This window comes from Pezoporus wallicus, unplaced genomic scaffold (assembly GCF_028554395.1).
Source record: "Pezoporus wallicus isolate ANWC-B61680 ecotype Strahan unplaced genomic scaffold, APGP_CSIRO_Pwel_v1 scaffold_3294, whole genome shotgun sequence".
Lineage (NCBI taxonomy): Eukaryota > Metazoa > Chordata > Aves > Psittaciformes > Psittacidae > Pezoporus > Pezoporus wallicus.
Genome location: NW_026635478.1, coordinates 2554479 through 2578812, shown reverse-complemented (window position 1 = coordinate 2578812; position 24334 = coordinate 2554479). Strand labels below are relative to the sequence as shown.

General features: G+C 39.3%; 1 protein-coding gene across 14 annotated transcripts in view; it reads left to right on the top strand.

The window, feature by feature from the left end:
- The window catches only part of ANKS1B (ankyrin repeat and sterile alpha motif domain containing 1B), a 441168-nt gene that overhangs the window by 366005 nt on the left and 50829 nt on the right, over positions 1-24334 (top strand). For all 14 annotated transcript variants that reach the window (XM_057425330.1, XM_057425361.1, XM_057425317.1 and 11 more), the window contains one exon: positions 23438-23545. In XM_057425330.1, coding sequence (XP_057281313.1) covers positions 23438-23545 — 108 coding nt within the window. The remainder of the gene's footprint in view (positions 1-23437; positions 23546-24334) is intronic.

Sequence of the window (24334 nt, the reverse complement as noted above, 5' to 3'; positions counted from 1 at the left end):
CCAAAAATGTTACTGCCATTCATCTTGTTCAGTTTTGCCATTATCTGGGAAAGAGAAGTATATAGAGTCCTAGTGGATTCCCTGTTGTCTTGATGCTCCTTTTAGCCAGGTAACACCTTCACCCCTGCCTGTTAGTGAGATGTATTAGCCAGGTTTCTCTGCTGTTCGTGGATCTGGGAAGACTATGTCTAAGTGGATGGAGTAGGATTTCTGTAGTCACACTAAAGAAGACCAGTTGTTCTTTCAGGATGATGGAAGCTGTATTGACTTAAAAGAAAGTTGTTTTCAGAATTAGCCAGATTAGTGAATAAGCATTATGGCTGAGCATTTTTTAGCATGATTCAAGTCACCTTTGACTAAATTTTTTACACCTTTCCTCCTTGCAGGGACTTACTAATACATCAGATGTATAATTCTGGCATTTTTAGAGCAAACATTGAACTTTCCCCCACATTGATCAGTTTTTAGCAGTTTCAAATCTTTTTAACCTGCAGGCTCACCTCTTGGACTCTGAACTTGGTTCTTGGACTTTCACACATTGGTTCAGAAAGCTACAGTTTACCTCCACTTGGAAGTTATTCGTCACACTGGTTTTCTCATCCTGGTGGATTTACCTTTCAAAAGACTGTTATCTATAGTCCTGATCATTTGGCTCTTTTGGGGGTTGTTTTTTTTTGTTGGTTTTTTTTTTCAACAGAATTCAAGCAGAATTAAAATGGTGTTTATCAGTCTGTGATGGAGAGCAAGGTTAGTCTACAAGTGACTGTTGATGGGCAAGCAAGAACAGGATAGTATAAATGGCAAAGTTGATTTCCATGTACCTCACCTGTGCTAATGAACATTTGCAGCACTGGGTAACATGTTATGTTGCTGCTTGAAAACCTGTTTGTATCTTTTATATTCTATTGTACATGACATTATCCCTTAGACCTCTAATGACATCTAACAGAGTCATTCACAATCAGTTCATGAGTAAATCGCTGGAGGCTTGGACAGTGTATTAAGAACTAAAGTATTCCTGATCCTTTGTCTTTCATTTCAGCAAAAGAAATTAGTAGATTAAATAATTAAGAGGCAGAATGGCACTCTTGCAGTATCTGCCTTCCTGAAAAGCTACAGAAAAGAAAGAGCCAAAGCACAAGAGACTTAAAAAGAATGTAAGTTAGAAAGCTATTCCTGTATCTATAAATTTAGAAGACTAAAAGAAATAAAGGGAAAACAGAAAGGATAGATGAGAGAAAATGGGTGCAGCAATAAAAAAAGAGCAGCAATTATGCTTCAGCATGAGTCAAAAGGACACATGAGGATGGTAATCTTTTGTGAATCATCAAAAGGAAGGTGTTTGGAGCTGTTGCAGGATAAGGCCTTCAGAAGATACAATTCTGTTGTCTAGAAGTTAGAGGAAAAATTTTATATGTATATATATTTTTTATTTTTTTACGTACTGTCAACTGAAAGCTGTGCATCCAGGGTCAGTCACTACCTGTCTGCTCATCTTGCCTCCAGTTTCAGAAGTTTCACCTTTTACGACAGCATCTGGCTGCAGCTTGTTGATGCTTGGTGTGCAGCTGCCCTGGGTGCTTTATCTTGGCAGCAAGAGAATCTAGACAGTCCTTGGATCATTATCATCACACAGAAGAATACTAACCTGGACCGTAGGACTCCCTTAACTGCCCACATTTAGTGAGCTTTGTGTAATTCATTTCACTATTTAAAATTCCCCAGTTGTAATGATCAGGCTCTGACAGGGGACAGCATTTGCCCACTTGATGGTTTTGGTATTTGAATAGTCATGTTCACAAATTGGTTCTTCCCTGAACAGAAGATTGTCTGTATGGCTATTTTGGTAAAAATGCTTTCCTTAGTGGATAAATAATCAAAGTACTGGATTGTTTCTAATTTCAAAATGCTTTAATATAATTATATGGGTGTGTTATAAGCTTAGAAATCAATCTGATGCTTGCTTGTCCTAAGCAGCAGACCACTCTTTCCAGTCTCAGTCAAAAGAATCCTGCATAGAATTTCTGGATGTGTATGACCAGGTGTGAGAAATCACTGAAGACAGTTGCTTAATTAATCACTGTTCTGACATATGTGTGGAATGGCATTCACTCTGCATGAACGTCATGTCATTTATGTAGACACGAATGCACAGCCTATATTTGTTTCACTGAGAAGTGGTTTTCACTGCTGAAGGACAGAATTGAATCTAAATTTAGTGTGCTTTAACTTTTCTGATTGTAGCAAAAGAGTATCATGCTCCTTTTATTTTATGAGGAATGGTGATTAGCTGCGGTTTTGTTAAAGTTAGGTAAGAAATAAGATTTGAAGTTCTTGCTGTGAGCTATAATTATTTTTAACAGACATGCATTTTAGAATTTTTGGTCACTGATTTTCTCCATTAAACTTTCCTTTTGGGGAACACTTTTTAACTTAATGAAGTATGTTTTTGCAATTACGCTGTCAGCCTTTTGAACTTGATTGGGCATTTGAACTGAAAGAATGGTTTGTTTCAGAGGTATTGAGTTCCCACAACTGTCATGAAAGTAAGTAGAGGAAACCCTTTCAATACCCTTATTCTGGCACAGATACTGTGGCTTGCAGTGCTGGGGGTGGGAAAAATTGCAGGTAAGGAATAGAAGAGCCATGGTTGGAAGCTGGAAGTAGTACGGAGGAGAAAGTGGTAAAGAAAAAGGAGGAGTTCTGAGTCAAGAGAAGGATTGTAGAGATGTTAAGTGAAAATCCCTAGGAAAACATACTGCTATTTATGCGCCTGGTGGCACATGTCAATCACCAGGTGCCTCTTTAAAATAAGTCCCTGTGTAATAAGTGGCATATCGGTTTAAATAAAAGCATCTGGTTGTTTGCAGGTAGCTTCTCATACTGCTCTCTTCATTATGCTGAGCGCCCTCTGGTAGCACAGCATCACTGGTAAGGGCCGCGAGTACCTAGCACTCTCGTTTTCTGCCTGGGGGAAAAGCGTATTCCACAGGGTAGCTGGATTTAGCAGAACGTTAGTTTGTGGGAAAGGGTTCCTCAGTGTACGTGTTGCTATGTAGTGGGGAGGGAAAGCAAAGGCAGAAAATCCACCTTCCACTCAGAATGGAAGGTGGCAGAATGGCGTGATAGATGGCTATGTTAAGAATTTGCTTTTGCTTTCTCTTCTCCTTTTAATCAGGTATTTTGCTCTTTTCCAAGGATCAATGCTTGCTAATATTTGATTAGGCAAGCAGTACGTGTTTTTATAACTTTTTTCCTTGAAATTTGTGATCAGTAAATGCAATGTCACTTACGTAATCATAACCTTTTTTCACTTAAACTAGCAGTCTGTGAGGAAGAGTGCTGTGATTTTCATTAATATCATCATTAGTTTATGAGAGCAAAGAGTAGCAGAAGAAAACAATGTTGAACATCTGATTTTAGGCAGAGAGTGAAGACTGTGGACCACTTCTTAGAGTGCTTGGCCAGACTGCACATAGGGTGGATGATTTTTATGGCTCTTATTTCACCCATTCTGACTGTGTGTATACAGCAAGTAAAGCCAGGATAATTTTGTGAGTAAAGCATGGCATTAGTATTTAGAAGATGGGGTTTTCATTCATATTAGTATGCCGAGTTTTATCTGCAGACTTAAGTTTATCAGTTAATCCACTTATGTGGATCAGGTGTTAATTTGTTAAAAGAAAATAGGAAAGAGAAACGAAGTTAGGTTTTTGGTGTTTTTTTTTTCTCCTCTGCATTCATAGAAACACACACTTACATTGTTCAGTGGCTCAAGAGCCACATTTTATCAGCAGTACAGAGTGAAGTGACCGCATTGCAACAGGGAAAGTTGACTCTATAAAAATTAAAATCAATGCATTAAAAAATAGGTTCATAATCTGATGTTTATACTATGGTAAGACTCACTAGAGAACAATAAAGCTTGATCGTATGCAATGTAGTATAGTGGATTAAATTTCATAATTGCTAATAATAAGTAATCCTTCTGTCTCCAGGGTATGTAGAAGGTTGAAATGCAGCCAGTGCATTTTCATTGTGTCAGTCTCCTTGGCAGTTCTCTCTGGAAGCATGCTGATGGGCGGGAGGGAGGTTGGGAAGAGCCTGTGGGTATGTATGGTGTTGCTGACAGGTACATAAATTACACAGGTCCACCGAAGTGGGTGCACAGTAGCACATGTTGTATATCTTCCTTTGACACTCCAGTGTAGCATTCTTCTGGCTCAGGGGATTCAGTTATTCAGTGCTCTCTTCCTCTTTCATTTTCGATTGTGAGCTCATTTCACAGGAGTCTATTCTACTCTTAATGCTTCTACATAATTTTCCTGAATACTGGAAGTATATAAAGAAATGAGAAGAGAATAGACCCCTGAGCTTGGACTGTGTTTTCACTGTGCTAAATTCCTGTTTTACCATTCATAAGCTCTCACCCTACAAAACCTGTGCTGTTGCTCTAAGATAAAATGTGTAGGTTTGGATTTCATTTTTCTAAGAAGCTGGATAATAGCCATAGAAACGATGCATACAGCAGCATATCAGAATGGTTGTCCTGTATTGCTGTATTTGAAAGTGAAGGTAAAAGAGCAAGTCTTTTACTCTTCTTCTTGTTTCTTTAATCATTTTTTAGCATGCTGTGAAGTAAAGCATACTGTGGCATATAATTTTATTCTTAAATCACATTGCTCAACTCTATTCTCATTTATCTAGGTGAAGCAGGAGGCCATGTCTGAGCACATGTACTTTGTTCCCTGTTCTCTCCACTTCCAAACTAATTTGATGTTCAGCTCTTCATTTTATTGTGAGGTTCTGTGTCTTCTCTGGTACTTTGACATAGAATGATGGAAGTCCTGGACGCCTGAGATGCAAGGACAAATATTACCAAATTTGTTGTTCCCTTCATTTCACCATGGGCATTCTTCTTAAGACCAGGGGCTGCCTTAGCACTGTGTAGGCTTCTGCTGTAGTAAAACACAGGTGTTAACAAAGCAGGCTGGAAAGGCTGAGAGCTGACATTACAGGATCAAGAGCAGCTATTAGGAAAAGTTGCTATCATCTGCATCTTACTAGTATATCACTAACATTGTGACTGGGATGAGGTGGTCTGTGGCTGTTTCTTATCACTGACATCAACAGCCTGGGAGAGGTTCCTGTAAGGTCAAGAGAAAGGAGAGACATGCCAAATCTGCAGGTTGTCCCCAGCTTGTCTCAGATCTGCCTCAGTTTTAAGTGCTGTATCAATGGGTTGGGAGGAGAGGATTAGCACTAACAACAGTGACAAGGCCCTTTACGGAGCACAGCCAGGGAGAAATACTGCCATACAACTTCTCTCATTCATCTTTGCATGTGGTTTTGCGGTTTAGTAGTTTGATTACACTTGGGTTGTGTCATAATTGTGTAATTGAAAGATTATTCATTGCTTTTACCTAAGTGCAAGTTAGAACATTTCATATCCCAGCACTGTAAAAAGTCAAGGATTTATTGAAGGGTAGCAAAGTGCCGTGTTTTGTTTTGTCTTAGGGACTACAAGGTAAAAATCATCAAGTTTGGAAATAAAAGGTTAAAGTAACCGCAGTATGCATGTTGCCTGCAAGTCAAATTTAGTGTCTGAAAGGCTGTCTTTCTTGCTTTTATGTTGTAATAGGATTCTGCAAGCAGAATTTACAGTAGGGCTGCTGCAGCCTGTGGAGGCTGTTCCCGTGTATAGAATTTGCAAGTTCAGTTGTTGTTTAATTAGCAGTTACATAGATGATGAGCTAGTCAACCTCAGAGCTTTGAATATCATAGGAAAAATAAGATGGGGGGTGTCCCCCCTGACCTTCCCACTATGGTAATTCAGAGCTTTCTATGCAGTCATGGGACGTGTGCATTTGCCTTCCTAACAAAAGCTGAGATTCGAAAGTTTGTGGTTTTGGGAGGAAGTTAGAGTTTGGTGAGACTCATGAAATTACAAGAGTGAGAGACAATATAAACAGTATCTACTTACTCTCAGCATAAATATGCCATCTCTGAAATGGAAATGAAAAGTAATCCTAGTTTTTTTTTCTAGCCATGAGTATAAGCAGCTATGAGACTGAATATATTTGTAGAGTAGGTTTGCTGAATAAGAAAACACTATTTTTACACAGCTCTCATTCTAGCATTTCATTTTAACTGTACACATCCTTTTCAGTTCTGCAATGCAATAATCCCTATTTTATTGGAATACATCATGTCCAAGTGAGACCCTGGCTTCATTGCAGTCAGTGGTATTTTGCCACTGAGATCAAGAAAACCAGGTTCTCATCCTTGCAACCAGTAAGTGGTGTTTGAAACACACTTTCACTGGCATTAGATCATTGCACGCAGGTAATTTTTAAACATGTGGAAAATATTTTAGATACTCTCTAAGTCCTGATGTATATATGCTTGCTTAAGTTAATAAACAGCTGATATTCAGTGTACATTGAGAAATTAAAGCAAATCAAATGTTCCTTTGGCAACAAGGCACTTTGTCCCAAGAACATAAGTGTAAATCTAGACAAAAGATAAAGTGTTAGCTAAGAACTAAACGTGAGCAATTTCAGCAGGGAATGCAAGTCGTGCAGCCCCAGATGTCTTGCACTCTGGTACTTGTGGCAAGCTGAGAAATGGGTTCTGCTGCCCTGGACAAGTACATAGGTCCACAGGCAAGGACAAACAAGCAAACAAACAAAAAAGCATTTTTATTCTGCTTGGAGGATTTTGTTGTTAATATTTAAGTAAATGAAATGTGTGATCTATTGAATTATTTTCCTGTTTATCTAACTTTAAATTGCATGAAAAATTCAATACCCCTAACATAGCAAAAATGCTTTGAATGTTCTGTATTCACTGAGTGCATAATAACCTGCAGTGTATAGGTAACTTTTCAGTTTGCTGCACAGAGATTTAGCTGTGCAACTTTGAGCTAAGTTAAAATAATGATATACATTTTCCCATTTAATTTTAGATCCTATTTTTCAGTATGTGGGTCAGCTCCTTAATTCAGACCTGTATGAGTCTTGTTACACAAAGCAGGTTTAGAACTAGGATCAGGTCCTCCATGTTCTCATTTCTTTAAAATAGTGAACTGTAAATGAGATGTTTATATCTAGAAATGTAGATGTGTCAAATGACAGTTACTGTCTTATTGCAATCTGCACAATAAAAGTTATATTTACCTTCTGAAACAATTTATTTTTTTTTTTTTACTAGTGACTCTTATTTAAACCCCATATTCATGCTTCCATGTACTTGCACACCAAATACTTGGAATCAGCTCAATGAATCACACTAATTCAAGTTTCATTATACTCTCCATTTTATGCCTTAAAATTACACATTTACAAGGAGGTTGGGCTGGAAGATTTGTCAACACAGGTCACTGGAAGGTGTCACTGAGGGATACCAGACTAGGTCTTGTCCATAGAGCACTCTAAATACAGCATTACTGTACTATTCATATGCGGAAGTTCCTCTTGCCTTCAGTTTATATTCGATGCAGGATTTATTAATGTACATTTTATTATTCCAAGCACAGAGTAAAATTGTGGTTGAAGTTACAACAATGAGTGACTGCCCTTGCACTAGTAGAAGCCTATATAATATATTCTAGGTATACATCACATGGCCTTTAATCTTAACAGGTGGTATGAAGTGGTGAGCTGCTAGGTAAATATTATCCTGATTTTGAGAGGTACATGTGGGGAAAAAAAAAAAAAAAGCTAGTGTAGGCTTTTGGATTTTTAGTGTCTATTGAGTAATTCCATGCAGATCTTATGGTAGACAACTTCATTGTGCTTGTCAATTGTTTCACAGCTTTACACGTATTTTAAATGAGAGAGCTGGACTATACTGCTCTAGCATTTAAATGAAGCCAAATTAGTATTCTGTCAGCAAGCAGAAGGGGGTTTTTATACTAGAAAGGTGTAGGAGGGAGATGGATAATGACGGGTGAAACTTGCTGATACAAACACATGCCATGTTTTCTTAAAAATATGAAATTCTAAACCACTGAAGCTTGCAAATTGTTAAAACTGACCCTAGGTGATTTTAACATATATGCCAGTTCCTGGGGGCATACAAAAATTATTAGCAAAATAATACAATGGTAACATAAAGAAGTAAATTTTGATATTTTCTAAGTATTTCTCACTTCATGACACTGCAATCATTTTCAATTTAGACAGTAAGAAAATGTATCCAATGAAGAGATGTCATGAGATTTTAAATAGCTAAAAATTAGATGCACATTTTTTAAGAAATCCATAGCAGGCACCCATGTTCACGAAATCCCTTCTTTCTTCAAAATATTATTGAATAGCCATTCTGAAAAATGCTTCCTATTGGTAAAACATTTTCATGATAAAACATAAAAAAAATTCTCAATATGTTTTATCTCAATATAGAATTAAACCATCATACTATGCCTGGTAGTATACTAAGTTGTGCTAGGTCACAGCTGATGAAGCAAGCTGGTTGCAGTGCTCCTAGCAGCACCACTTGTGCAAAAGACTCACTGTACAGACTACGAAAGAATAGAAATGTATGTGGGTGTTTGTTCTCTTCATTTCAACGATATCCTAGAGATGCAAAATAAGGACAGAGATTGCTGAAGAATGAGGCGGTCTTCTTCTGCAAGCTTGGGTGGTTATAGCATAAATGACATGTATAATAGACATTGAACATACTTTAAAAAATGTTTGTTACACAGTTATTTCACTGCTTATGGAGGAAAGCAGATACCATGAAATGCAATCAAATCTGATTTTATTATTAATCCAACAGCTTCCTTTCAGCTTTTCCATGGGCTTTTTACCTTACTTGTTCAGCAGTTTTAGCATGTTGTTTCGTCCTGTCACCTCTGTAGCAGTCTGCTGGACAAGGTTGGATTATGGCTGCAAATGCAGATTGAATTGCTGAGCTGAGTGGGGGGCAATAAAGAAATGCAGGAGACCTGGAGCAAAGCTACAATGGGGAAAGGAATTTGGGGTCTGTTGAACTGAGAACAAGATGTTAGAGGAAGGGAGAGGGTTGACAAATGAGAGAGAAGGAAATTGAGTTTGTAAAGAAGAAAATAGGAAAGTTATCCGAATAACCAGAAGAGACGAATAACGTAATCTACTCTGGTTTACCACAGATGCCTTGTGGATGTCGCCTACTGATATTTTTCAAATAGTTACCTTTTAATTTTATTGTAAAATGTAAATCCTTCCTATTTCTCATTTTATTGCTGTAATGACCCTTTTCTTATCTTCCTTGTTCTCGTTTTTCGCTTGTCTTATTCATCCTTTTCAAATTTCTTCTCATTTTTCTCTCTCATGGGTTCCAAATTCCCATTTTACCTTATTTTTCCAATGTGTGTTGGTTGTATCTGCAATTAAGAAGTTGATTAATAAAATTTAACATTTGCATTTCAAGTTCTCAACAGATACAATTCCTTGTACAGTTAGGACTTAATTGTATCTTGTGGTGCTTCTCACTGTCTTTTGATTCATGCTTTACACTTAGTGTTTTGTCATTTATTTGCTTTCCCCGTTACTCCCTGACTACAGAGGAATCCCTGGCCTGTCTGAGGTCTTAGTTTACACTGATCTGTAACACAAATGTAGATTGTCATACTATATAGTTGGAGCTGTCTCTGAAGGCGTTTGTTGCTGCCTGTGTCCGTCCTAGCAACGAAGCATGACCCTGAGCTGCACTGGCTTGCAGTTGGACTGTAGGATGGCTGCAAAGCAGCCCCAAGTTGGGAAGGGCGCACCCTGATGGTGGCAGGGAAATAAGTGTATTAAAGCATCCTGCTGTGCTTCAGGCTCCTTTATCACGTGGCCTCCCAGCCGGCCAGTTTTGAACTGATGCTTCTGTGTCAATCGTCAGAGGGCTTTGCCAGCAGAGAGCTGTTTTCTGAGAACCCATTTCATAATTTCAGCATGCTAGTGGGTGTACCATGCTCTGCTCCCTCTCTTTTCAGAACTGAAATACATAATCTTATCTCCTGGGCAGCTCTGAAGTGCCAGTATCTTTAGTGTTTTCTTTTAAAATGTTTTGTTAACTTTACATATAATTCTAAATCTTCAAGAGTGAAGAATCTAGTTAATTTTCCCCAGCCCATCCTTGCTGCTCTTTGATGGGAAAACGGGGATGCACTGCTCTCATGCTAGTTCTGTCCTCTGGGCTCACTGCCAGGGAGGGCATTCAAGTCCCAGGGGACTCAGTGGGAACATCAGCACTTCATAAATTCCTTGTGATAGATGTTAATTCAGAAAAGATCAGCTGTACCTATCTTGGACCAAATCAGGGTGAAACGCAGAATGATTTCTTGAAGATTAAGAAATTGCCTGAAGCTGAGTAAACCCATTGTATGTGATACAGAAACATAACATTTCAAAAGCATATTTTAACCTTTTCCATAAGTATTCTTCATTTCTACTACTAAAGTAACACAGTAATTTATTTTCAATTCTGTGCATAAATTTTGTTTACTTACGCTGTTAAGTATCGCTGAGAAATCTGATAAAAAAATATGAACACAAATCATGAAAAGAAAATGTGTTATGATTCAAAGGTTCGTATTAGAGCAGAAACAAGAAAGCTTAAATGTCAGAGCTCTTAAAATGAGAAAAGCCTTACACTTTTCTGCATTCAGATCTGGATCACAAATACAGGAAGAACTAAAAAACCCCATATGTACTTGAATAGTAGTTTCTAAAACTATACTTACTTAACAGTGACCAGATTTAGGCTTACTTATTCATTTGAAAACCCCAAAATGTTATTTAATTTGTTAGTACAGAAATACATTTGAAGTCTAAGTTATATGAAGATAACTCAAGTAGTTACACATGAGAACATAGCAAATATGTAGTATGTTACATTATCATCTAATCATCCATAATAAGAGGGTTTTTTCCTCTTGCCATTCATGTAAATCTACTCTTCTGATTCATTATTAATCATAGTTCATGTGGTTATTGGTTGTAAAATGTTCACGACAAGATTTCTTATGTTACAGTGAGTTAATGTGATCTGTACTGTAGTGCATGTGTGTGACAGGACAATGTAGAAACTTACTTAGCTTCAGAATAATACTGCTGGCTATACATTATAGTATTATACCTAATACTATATATTAATAGGTATAGATATAAATATACATGTAAACTAATATCTTTCTGGTTTAACATTTGAAGCTCTAGTAAAATTAAAGGTCTACGAACTTGTTCTCCAAAACAGATGTGGTTTTTCATTGCATTAGTTTTGATCTGAAGGGTGATTATTTAACTTCATGGTAACATTTGTATTGTAAAATAGGATTAAAGAGATTATGATCTTTGTAACACATAAATGGGCAGTATCAGTTATATAAGATTTAACTGAAGAAATGTTAAAGATTTATTTTGGAAGTACAGATCACATGAGAGAATATAACAAATTCTGACTATCCTACTGGACAGCAGTACTGGGGGAATAATCTGAGCAGGAGTAGTAGAGCTACTGCGTATTAGACAGAACATCAATCAACAGCATAGCACAAAAAAAGGGCAATAATATATGAATGTTGTGCATACTAACATGAGGAGTATTTATAAAAGCTTGCAGATTTCTGTCCCAGGGAGTGGTTTCCTTTGTGTTTCAACTGGGATAATGGGTTTATATGTTGGATTCTTTATGATCAGGTAAAATGAATTTAAGAGCAAGAGTTATTCTTGGTAGAAGAATTTTGCAAAATTGCATGTATATTAAGGTCAATAACTTGCAAAAGAAAAGAAAACTGTTCTTTGGTTTTATTTTTTTGTTTGTGTTTTTTTATTAAGCAAAAGTTTACATGTTTATATTAGTTTTTAGATTAGGAGAAGGAGGAATTGTTTCTGCTCATCTTATATGTTATAAATAATGGCTAGTGTAACAGGCATGTTTCTTCTAGGGGGAACAAGACTGAGGGCAAACGTAAGTTTCTGCCAACATGTAAGCAGATGTTAGAAAGGAGATAATGGTGAATTATTTTCATAACTCTGTGAGGACAGAAATGCTAGAGAAGAGAAAATTCAGGTTGAATATTAACAAAAAAAACCCCAATCAAAATAATTTGATTAAAGATATTTGCTAAATAACAATATTTAGAATTATAAAAGTCATGACTAGACATTGGGGAGATTCTTGAAACATTGAGTGGTTTGGGAATCATAATAGACAAGATTTGGGAGCTCTGACTTCTTGCAATGTGGGGCTGCTACCCTGCAGTTAGCTGCATTTGTGGTTCTGCTACGTCGTCTTTGTGACTAGCCCCCTCATACAGCACTCTGAAAAACAAGGACTGCCGGTGTTACTACTACTGATGGGAAAAGTGGGTAATGAACTCCTTGGCACTGCCTTTCTTTCTTTCAACTTTATTGCATGGGTTGGATGGGCCTAAGATAAAAAAATAAGAAAAGCAAAGCCAGAGTGTGGAGATCCGGTTTATCTTCTTTTCGATACTCCCTTTGCAGAGAGCTTCCCTTTTTCAGGAACTTTTGATAAAGCTGAAGAAAAGGAGAGAAAGAGTAGAGGTGAAGAAAACACACTACACTACACTGTACAAGGAGCCCTGTGCAGCCCTTCTCACTGAGAAAATTCAAATAGAATTTATAGCAAGAAAGACTTTCCCATGATAACCCATTCATTGGTGGGTTTTGCCAGAGTTCTTCATTAACAATGTATCTGCCCAAACCGTGGAATTCAAAAAGATACGGTCATCTCTGTTCTTTTTAATTTATAATGCAGCTTTAAGGGCAACAAGTTTGAGATGACCAAAGCTTTGCTGTTTTTCACTGTTAACATGAAGTTCAGTTTGTCTTTTTTTCAGCTGTAGTACTAAATCAGCTGCCTGTTTGGAGAGCTCTTCAGTACAGCTTGCCCACTCGCTTTGTTCTAATTTGGTTATGTACAAAAATGTTTCTTCCTTAAGCCATACTAATGTTGAATGTTTAATGAAGGAATCTGCATAAGAAGATGTGTATGATCTGAGCGGCCTTGCAGTTTCAATTTCTCTCAAATCATGCAGACAGTAATCTTTTACATTGGAATTTGTTGTGTTGCTCAGAGCCACAAGGGAAGAGCCTGCTTGAGCTATTGACAGACGAGTATTTTTGCCACTTTATTTGTATCTTTTTGTAACCCCGCTTTTTGATGGTGTTCCTTCCTGCTCTTACCTCAAGGCATGAAAGAAAAAGATATTTTGAGAAATGCTTTTGCTGTCCCCTTGCTGCCCCTGGCAGAGTTAATCCAGCCATCCCGCTGTGCTTATAGAGCCTGTTCTCTCCCACCCACAGTGCTTCCTCCTCACAGATTAAGAGTCAAAGTACAGCATGATGCCAGCACTGCCTATGATGTATGATTCTGCTCTGCCATGGTCACCATTGCTTTAAGGTAATAGCGTTGCTACTGTTGTGATAGCATAAAGGGTATGAATGAAGCAAGGATATAAGGAGGAACTAATAGGGTTTTTTAAGCCATACCAAGTAGCTGGAAAGTGGACAAGATTTGGGGTTCAGAATCTGACAAACATCCTTGCAGTCTGAACCAAATGTTGGTTAGACAAAATTGCCCTTAATTTATTTTAGTTATGCTAATCGATAAGACTAGCTGAAAGAAACAGTAGATTACTATAGCTGCAGTTGAGATTAATTGGTATCTTTTATACACATGGTAGCTTCTTCCAGTTGTTGTTAAAGGATGAGATTGATGATGGGGGAAGAGGGGCTGAAACCTGAGGAGAGGGACTGGTGGCATTTATTTCAAGCCGTGATTTTTTTCCAGAACCTGTAGTAATTGTTTTAATGAGTTTAATTGAGTAATTGTTTAATGAGCAAAGATTGCAAGCCAGGATACTATAAGACAACTGAGAAAATAAATTGATAGAGAAATTTTATTTATTATTTTTATGCTAAGGTTGTATATGATGCCATGTGCTATACTGAGATTCTCAGTCATTCAAAGTTTATTCTTTTGTGGAGTGTCCTTGCTGACAGAAAAGTAATGGAATTGGTCAGCTGGCTGTTGCTGCAGAGCAGGTAGAGTGGTACATCTTTACAACACATCATATATGTAGGTGTTTATTTCCTGTAGTAATGAAATTATAATCTTGATAGAGGTGACATCCGTGGACTGCACATAACACATGGTACCCAGAATAGAGTCAACGGCACCTATACTAGCACATCACAAAATGTATTTTACTTCATGCAGTGTGCCAAATGCTGTCAAAGAAAAAGGCATGGCTGAGGCTAAGTAGCCCCTCTGCAGTAGTGTCATGGTTTAGCCCCAGCTGGCAGCTAAGTACCACACAGGTAGTTGCTCACTCCCTCCGTTCCCTCCCCCAGTGGGATGGGGAGGAGAGTTGGAAAAAGGTAAAACCCATAGGTTAAGATAAGAACATTTTCAATAACTGAAATAAAGTGAAATGTAATAATAATAATAGAGAAAAGAAGGAGAGGAATAAAACCCAAGAAACACAAATGATGCACAAAACAGTGCTCACCCCCTACTGACTCGCCCAGCCTGTCCTGAGGAGTGATCGGTGGCATCCAGCCAACATCTCGCCATCTGATATACTGGACAGGATGTTCTATGGTATGGAATATACCTTTGGCTAGTTTGGGTCAGCTGTCTTGGCTTTGCTTCCTCCCAGCTTCTTTGGCAGCACCTCACTGGCAGAGTATGAGAAACTGAAAAGTCCTTGACTTAGGGTAATCTCAATTTAGCAACAACTAAAACGTCCCTGTGCTCTCAACATTATTCTCAGACTAAAGCCAAAACACAGCACTGTACAAGCTACTAGAAGCTTGTAGAAGAAAATTACTACAAGAAAATTACTAGAAGAAAATTAACTCTATCCCAACTGAAACCAGGGCAAGTAGGGTGAATCCACACTGATTACTGGTAAGACAGAAACAGTTGTGAGAAGAAAAACATCTTTCATTAAATGGCTACCCTGTCTCTGCCAGATTTGCTCCAGTCCTTGGGGAGAAAATGGTAGACACCTGACAGACAAACTAGAAAACTAGTAACTGCTGACTACTAAAATCCATAGGCCCAAAGACCGTAGTTTCTCTTTAAATGTTGGTGTTCGGGTTCTTTATAGATTTATTTTTTTTATGCCCTCTTCTTTTGGGCGTCCATTGTAAAAGGAGCTGCAGTTTCACTGGTGGATGCATTTCCTGTTTGGTTTGCAGCGCTGTAAGCACAAGCAGCTGCTAAAATGAGATTTCCACCCCTTTCTCTTTCCCCCATCCTTCACTGTACTTTCTGACCATTTACTTATGTCAGTATTAGCTTTTCTGTGGTCAAGTAAGGAAGCAGATGAGGACCTTCCTTACACAGGCCCTACAGAGAACTTCTCCCTGTCCTCCTCCCAGGTCTCTTTTTAAGGTGGATGGGATCCCTGGAGCAAGATCCCTGGGAGGTTGCTCTGCTGCAGCTGCTCCTGCTGTGCAGCCCAGCATCCCTCCTGTTGGACCAAATCCTGGTGTTTTCTTCTGCAGATCTTCTTCTAAGGAAGCATTTCCATGCAGTTTTCACAAGACTTATGGGACAATTAACCTGTACTTTGTCAGTGAATTGGGATGAGCTGTGTCCTTAGATCATGCTATCAGTTTATACTAGTAAAGTATTTACATTGCCAGTGATAGCTTTTGTAGCAAAGGCTGCAAACACTTTCCACATTTTTATCTTTATGATACTTTTACAGTTCTTCCCTTAAAACAGAGGATAAATATTAATACTAGCAGTAGAATAGTAATACATGATCAAATTTGTAACTCTGGAATGTTTAATACTTTAGGGGATAAGGGTATTTTGGATTGCTGTATGTGGTGTCTTGTGCCAGTCATTCCATAGCACAGCCTGAATGCAAGCCGTAGGTAGCTTCTGGGTGTAGAATTGGCTTGAACTAGAGATTCAAGGGTGGAGCCCATGCTTTCAATGTGAATGTTTTACGATACAGAAAAATAATTTTACTAAACTGAAAATACTTTAGTGCAATAAAAATCAGGTCTTTGTGCATACAGCTAGTAACTGGCAAATACACTAGTAAACTGAATGTGTTCAGACTAACATCTCTTAATAACATTTGTTCTGATCCTTGGTCCAGGTTCTCCTGTCCCGTATTTGGCTTTTCTTTCTGTATTTTTTCGGCAGTCATTATGTATCTAAAAGATGTTGACAGTTTAAAAAAACAACACATAGAAGGACCTCCGTTAAATTCTAGTATTAGAAGGAGATATTTAATGCCTCCCTAGGTTTTTCATTATTTTTACTGCCTTTTTTATCAGACTATATAATTACATGATATAGAAATAATTCTGAATCCTAATATATTAATATCTGTATAATTAACTGATCTTATTCTCATATGACAGAGTTTACCTTTTTATGACTGCATTGGTTATAACTGTGAGCTACATTAATCTGCATTTTCACTCCAAGCAATGAATGGCTGTTTGCTTCTTCTGATATGAAATCATTCATTATAGTATGGTATTAGAAGGCTTTAGGAAAAAAAAAGCGCTATTTATTTAGTAGACAAATGTCCCACTCTTTAAAAGGCCTTGAACGTTGTTTATTTTTTCCCTTTTCCTTAGAATTAAATCCGTGATGAAATTTAATCAAGATCAGAAAAAGGATCAGTGTTAGAGCTGTTAAAATTTTCTATGGAGATTGGTATCTCCTATTATTACACAAGCTGTACTTTACACTTGTATACAGATTAATGTAGTTTGCTGATAATTGTGTATTAAAAACAGATAAATAAATTATTAGCTCATTATGAAATGTTTTGTAGTACCAGAAACTTTAATTAAAATTCATCTGATGTGTATGTAATCCTGGAAAATGCTGTGGGATAACATATTGCCACTGCTACTGCTCTCTCATAGTGCTGTATGATTAACATTGAAGACCTCACAAAGGTTGGCCAGGAATAATATTCCTGGTGTCTATGACCACACATTTCCAAACCTGATCTGAACCAGTGACTAGGTCTGTTATTAATTCAACATGCACGTGGAAATGCATGTCACCAGTGGAGGGAACAGTCTAAAAAGTCTATCCACTAGGACTCAATTTGGAAATATATTCCACCTTTCAAAGTGCCCAGTATTTTCTCCACTTGCTGCCTGTGAAAACAGAAGGAATGTTTTCGCTTTATGTACACACCTGCTTAGTGCTTGGTATTTTTCACATAGGTAATGTTTTCAGCTTTGTCTCTCAGAATACATAAACATTATTGTAATAATCTTTGAGTTTGTATGTATAACAGTGTCCTGGGTTCAGCAGTAGCAGTCATTTTCCTCCTTCTTGGTAGCTGGTGCAGTGCAGTGTTTTGACTTTCAGCTCGGGAACAGAGCTGATAACGATGATGTTTTGGTTTGGCCAAGGACTTTGTGAACTTCATGCTCTGCCACGGAGGAGGGGAAGCCGGGAGGAAGCAGAGACAAGACACCTGACCTAAACTGACCAAAGAGGTATTCCATACCACAGCACGTCATGCCCAGGAGGTAACTGGGAGTTACCTGGAAGAGCTGGTGGACTGCAGGGTTGGAGGAGGTATCGGTCGGTGCTTGGTCAGGCTGGGGGGGCGCGTTATCGGTTGGCTGGTGGTGAGGTGATGTATTCTCTTCCCTTGTTATTTCTTTTATCATTGTTATTATTGGTGATGGCAGTTGTGGTTTGTGTTATACCTTAGTTACTAAACTGTTCTTATCTCAACCTGTGGGAGTTGCATTCTTTTTGATTCTCCTCTCCGTCCCTCTGGGAGTAGGGGGAGGGCAAGAAGGGAGGGAAGTGAGTGAACAAGCTGGCTGGCTGGGTTTGAACCACCACAGTGCTTTTTGGTGCCCAGCGTGGGGCCAGTGGGCCCAGTGGACTAGATACTTGCCCATACTGTCCCACACACCCTGCCACTCATGGCTGTCCAGCTTTGGGGAAAATCTCAGTGTCCCCTATATCGTCGTCTAACCCCAGACAAGACCCAAACCAGACTCTGCTTAACTTTTGAGATCAGACAAAATGGTGGTGGGTAAAACACAGTCTGTGTGTGTGCCAACATGCTGATCCCCATCACAATCAGCAGGCAGGTCCCAAGGATACCCAAAGGCCATTCAAAACCTTCAGAACTCTCAAACGATGCTGCTGTACTTGTCACTGGGGCTGGTGTAGCTGCTGTGCTTGCCGGCTCTCCCACCACCAGCTTCTCTCTTTCTGAGTCCAGCTCTTCCTCCTCTGCCTTGCTGGGAAATGCTGCGTGGTCTCCTGCATCCTCCTGGGGCTTGGCTGGCGGCTTCCGGGGAATGCTCTCGGCCGTCGCTGGGCTCGGCTCCTCCCCTGCCTTCTCCCGCTGCTCAGCAGCCGCCTCCTTCCGCTCCTCGACCGCCCCGACCTCCTCCACCGGCAGCCGTCCCCTCGCGGCCTCGGGCCCCGCTCCCGCCGCCGCTTGGTCCCCGGGGCCGCTCTCCCGGGCCGCTTCAGCAGCCGCCGGCTCTCGGGGCTGCCCCCCCCTCGGCTCCCCGCGGCCTCACGAAGACGGAGGCGAGGACGAGGGCCCGGACAGTGAAGAGCAGCCGGACGGCCACGTCCGTCTCGCCTTGCTGCTGGAGCCCGCCCGTATTACAAGTCATTGCCATAAAGTACAGTGAGACAAGAGCCTTAGCCCAGGCCCCACACTTGATAAACACTAACACAGCAAATACCGGCTCTAAGTAATGTACTGCATTCTGAAACTGTGAGATCAAGAGGAACAACTCTGAGAGCCAATAAATCAGCATTGTGACGAGTGACTATTAATCTGGTCAGATCTGTTGTTATCTCAACACCTCGTGCCCCACACTGGGTGCCAAAAAGCACTGTGGTGATCCAAACCCAGCCAGCCAGCTTGTTCACTCACTTCCCCCCTTCTTGCCCTGCCCCTACTCCCAGAGGGACGGAGAGGAGAATCGAAAAGATTGCGTGCAACAACTGTCTTTGTGAAATGCTGTCATCAAGACAACAGACATCTGTTTCCAGTTGGGTAATTAATTCAGGGCAATAATGGTGCATATTTCATATCATTATGATATGAAATTGTAAGTCTCTTGCAAGACTCTTTGTAGGCATAAGAAACAATTGGTTCCACTGCAGTTGAGGAAACCAGGAAAGTCTTGCATCTAGCACAGTTGGAGCAAGTCTCTGACCTGCAGGGTCCTTTGGCGCCTCTCTGTTTTCCTGTGCCTGTGCTTTGCTGCGAAGTCAGGGCTTTGTAGGAAAATCCCTGGCCTGATAAAAATGGCAACGGTTTGCGATAATTTAGGGTTGGAAGGAATCAGTAGCTGCAGTCAGGATGAGAAAGAGCATAAAGCATCTGTATGTGAAAAATTCAACAGATGTTTAATATGGTTTGGACTGGATTTGGCTGTGTCTGGTAAGCCACTGGGCATTCAATATCACAGCTGACTCAGGCATATTTATCTTTCAAAATATCCCAATTATTACAGTATGTAATCTTGGTCAGTATGTGGGGCATAGGGTTTTTTTTTGCCTTTTTTTGCTTGGTTAGTTTTTTTTTAATTGTTAATCACTGACAGCAGTTCTGTGGATAGTATTTGTAAACATTTTGAACAGTTGTCCATGCTGGGAATTTATATAACAAGTGTATTTAATCGTTTTTCAAATTTTTACTGACACCAACTCTGATGATCAGGTGAGGTGCAGTGGTTGGTGTGGGCTCACTTCCTGTGTATTCTGGGCAGTGCTGTGCTTTAGGATAAAGCCCTATGAGGTGTCATTGTGGCAGCAAAGTAGGACTAATCAGTATATCCTTCACGCACAGTTCCAGATAGCCTGGAATTTATTCCTATATGACCAGCAGTAAGATGGTTAATAAAATTGAATTTAGCTAGCCTTTTGAGCTCTTTGCTTGCAGAAATAGGAAGATCGCACCTTGTTGGCATGTATTTGCTATTTTTTTCCTTCTTAAATTCTGAATTGTCTGATGCTGCTACCAGAGAATCATTAGTACTATTTTGATCACTCTCTAGTTTGTGGCTAATTCCCAGTGTCTGATGGCTGCTACATGTTTAGTCCAGACCACTTGCACTGTTATAGTTCTTCCGTTAGCCCATACAGTTAACTTTTCAGGTTATCACAAAAGAAAGAAAATTTATAACTTGAATTTCAGTAATCTTTAGAATACTGATTTTAAAGGGGGAAGGAGGGGAGGGAGTGAAAAAATTATAAAAATACGGTATTGGATCATATTGTTCAATCACAAGAAAAGATCAGGCAGAAGAATGTTGCAGAAATAATGCTTAGTTTTAGATGGAATAACTTTTTAATTCCAGCATCTGCACATACACGGTCATCAGGGACTTACTGGACTACATGTGTTTGTTTTTTAGAATATCTGTCAACTAAGAAACCTAAATGCCAAGTGTAAAATTGGTTACATTTGTGGATTCCTTAAATTTCCTAGTGGAATTTCATTTTGTGTGCTAATAACTGGAGAATATGGATGTAAAAATATTATTAGGTTTGTGAACGTGTGTAATTTCTTTGGACAAATGACTTGCCCTATTCTGCTTTAATTTATTACAGAACCAAATGTAAGTGAATATATGTGATGGAGTTGTATTATTTTTGTCTCAGGTATCCTATTGTTGGTGTGGAAAGTGGCATGTCATGTAAATGCCTTTTTTTTTTTTGTCCCAGTAACAGAATCACAGGTTGTGGAGGGCCTTAGGCTACACTGAATAGTTTCTTGACATGTAGCTGATTCCTGCAGCAACACTGCAAAGCTCATTTCACTGTCATATATTGAGTAGGCTACAACCCATTTGACAAAATGCTTCACTATGAAGCACAAGTGCACTGTATTGGCTGTCGGTATAGTTCAGTGTTGTGTTCACTGTTATCAGGTATGTAGAAAATATTCCTGGGGCTGTAACCTGTGGGCTAAAGAAGTGCAAGACTTCTAATAGTTACCTGATACACAGCACTATGATATTTCTAAGATACTGCTTTAGGCAACTTTACCATTGCACTCTGTTGACCTATATTTGTGATATTTGACATTTTGCATAAATACTGTCAAGGGTAATCCATCACGGAACAAGTTTTCAGAGTTTCAGGGTGTTTGTTAAACTCTGATAACTAAAATATAGAAGTGTTTCAGAAAACAGTATTTTATATTTCTAAGTTGTGAAACAGGTTTTCTAAGTAAGAAAATTACTATGGGGTCCATTTCCAGAAGAATACAGCCGTCCTCAGTTAACAAGAATATGTGGTGCAGATGGGACTGGGCTACAGCTGCCTTTTGGCTGAGGACCATATGTTTCTGTAGGTTGCATCTTTAAATCCCTACCACTTCTGATTTAGGGTGACCACTATTTTAACGGAAAAACTAAATGTCAAATAAGCTTAGCAGTGCTTATGGTGTTTAAAGATCTGTATTGCTTTCAAATTGAGCACAGTTTTTGAAATAAAATAGCCGTTTAGACCCATCTGCTGACCTCCTATGTGCCAAGTCCCTCTTCTGTCCTTTTCTCTCCTGTTCAACAGCTGTTAAGTCAAAGAGAATTGCTTTGTGTGGTTGATACAGCTAATAAGGCAGTCAGAGCATCAAGGAGCTTGAAACAACGTGAGAACTATAGCTTGACTTAAAAATCTCTGGATAAATGTTCTTGATGATTGGGAAGGACAGAGAAATAAGCAAGTTCATTGAAGTGAATTACCTGAGTAACGCTTAAAGCGGCTGTAGCTCATTCCTGTGTTTCATATAGTTAAATACGGAGACAAACTGTGCACCCTTCTGTTTAACATTCAATGTAAACTAAACACATAACTGTCTCCTGCATGCCTCTGGCATTTTTGTGTGTGCTGTGCTGTCTCAGCTTCACTTGTGCTTCTCCAGATTTAGACTAATAAGGAAGCACACAGCAGGCTTGTGGGACTCTGCGGCTTGGGTCTGCAACAGCCCAGTAAGCTGCCTCTCCAAGGAAGGCCTCAGTCTCTTCCATGTCATAGCCCATTACTTAATAGATGCAGGCAGACAAGATGTTCTTTATGTTCAACAATATCAGACAATACAGAAGCATCCAACAGAGGAAGTGTGGACCAATTCACATGCCTGTGGATGGGCAGGAGTTCACCCACCATAATAATGACAGCATGTTGCTCCGCTGTATCCTGAGATAGTGGATCTAAGAGATGTCATAGAGGAGTTGTTGGGGTTTAGGTTCTGTTTATTCTCATGAGTGGTAGCTCTTAGTGGTACTGCTTAAACTGAGATAATTGTTCACTTAAAGAGCATTTTCAGGGCTTTTTGGAGAATATTACTTTTTCTAGGTTGAGTGAGAAATTCCTCTCTACTGAAGGGTGTTGACACATGGTGGTCCTAAATATAGTGGGAAGTACTGTCTTCTGAGTGGGAATGGAGGCAGCTCTGGTGTATGAAACCATATATACAGTCTGGAAGAGTTACATGAGGACATGATTCTGCAGAGCAGAGGTTTGCTTCTACAATTAGGGCATTGTAACCATGAAACAATAGCAACAAAATATGATTTTTTTTTTTTCCATTAATGTTTGATTTTACAACTTGCTGCTTCTGCCCTCTCTCTTTTCCTGAGAGCAGTTGTGGTTTTGTATGTGGCAGGGACACAGAGAGATACAAGTGGGGAGTGGTTGCAGTAAATTCAGTACACCTTTTTTTTTGGTATTCTTGGAGTCTGGACAAGCACAGTGTATTTGAATCTGTCCACTGACAGTCACATTTGCGTGCAACAGAGATTTTTTTTCCTTGCATCTGATAAAAGTAATACACCTCCAGGACGAAGTTTGTACATCCTGTGTTTCTTATGCAAGGATGATTCTACATGATAATTCAAACTGTATGTGTCATTCAGAGATTACCTGTGAAAGGCATGGTGAATTGAATTTAAAGTGCTAACATTTATTCACTGTGAGTTTCCTTTTCTCCCTTCTTGCCTTCTCTAAGCATTTGCTGGCTATTACTCACTCCCTTTCTCATCTATCCTGTGAATCCTCTTAACCCTCATCATTCACTGTTTGCCTGCACCTCTGCATTTCCTTCTCCAGTCTCTTTCTCCCTCTCCCTTGTTTTTGCTCCATCTCTGCTGCCTTCTCTTCCTGTTTCATTTTCCTTTCCTCTTTATTAATTTTTGATTATTTTTTTTTCCAGTTTTCCTCATCTATACCTGCTTTGGTTTCTTCCTTCATTCTGCAGGGTTTTTCCTCTGATCTTGCCTCTCGTTTTCTCAGCTGACTGCCTTGCCCTGCTCTCTGTCTGCTTAGCCTGTGTAGTGGACTAACTTGTTAAAAAGGTTAAGAAGAAAATGGCTTCACTCTGAATAGGTCTTCATTTAATGATTACAATGTGTTCTTTTTAACAAGGTATTTTTTGTTATTATTTCAGGTCTTAAAAATTAGCTTGATTGGCCACCGGAAGCGCGTTCTGGCATCTTTGGGAGACAGGCTTCACGAAGATCCTCCTCAGAAACCACCTCGGTCAATAACCCTCAGGGTGAGTCCCCTGGAAAATTTGTTTGCATTTCTCAAAAAGTCAGCAAGCATTTCACAAGTCACGTGAAAACAACAGCTACTTTGGGTGGGCTTCAGCTTACTTCATCTCTGAAGCTTACAGTGTAGACACCTTAGGCTGACCTATTCAGTCGCTGCATATAGCCAACGGAGATAAGTTGTCATTTGTACAGTGTGATTCACCTGACTTGTTTCAGATGTCTACCTTAGGATGAAATAAGTAGTGTCTTAGAAGTCCCCACTTACCTTTTCTGCTTAAGAAATTAGCTCAGGACTAGGTGTGTGCAAGCTGCACATCTACATTTGTCCCCAGGCATCCCAGCCCACCTGATCAATATTGCAGGAGGAGAGTTACCATTTTCTTTTCATGTTTCCAAACGCTTACACTTACTTTTCAGACATACAGTTCATGCTTTCTTTAAGGAGAGCTTCTTGAAGTTGCTGAGATACAAATGTCATTAAGATGTTCCTGTGTATGGAGTTTCATGTTGTTTTTAATTTTCATTTGTATTCCCTCTTTTAGAAACATTGTTGCAATATCCCTGTGATTTTTCCACACTTGACCAGATTTAACCTTCTCTTGTTACACCACAAACACTGGGTTTCTCCTATCCAGTGCCTTTGTCTCTTTACTGTCTGTTACCCTTACTGAGTTGTGTTCTGATGAACCTTTGTTCTCGCCAAGGGAGTTCATATCATCAGTTTTTATTTTGATAATTTAGGTCAAACCTTTTGCATTTGATTGGATCTGATTATTTTCATGGGGCTGGCA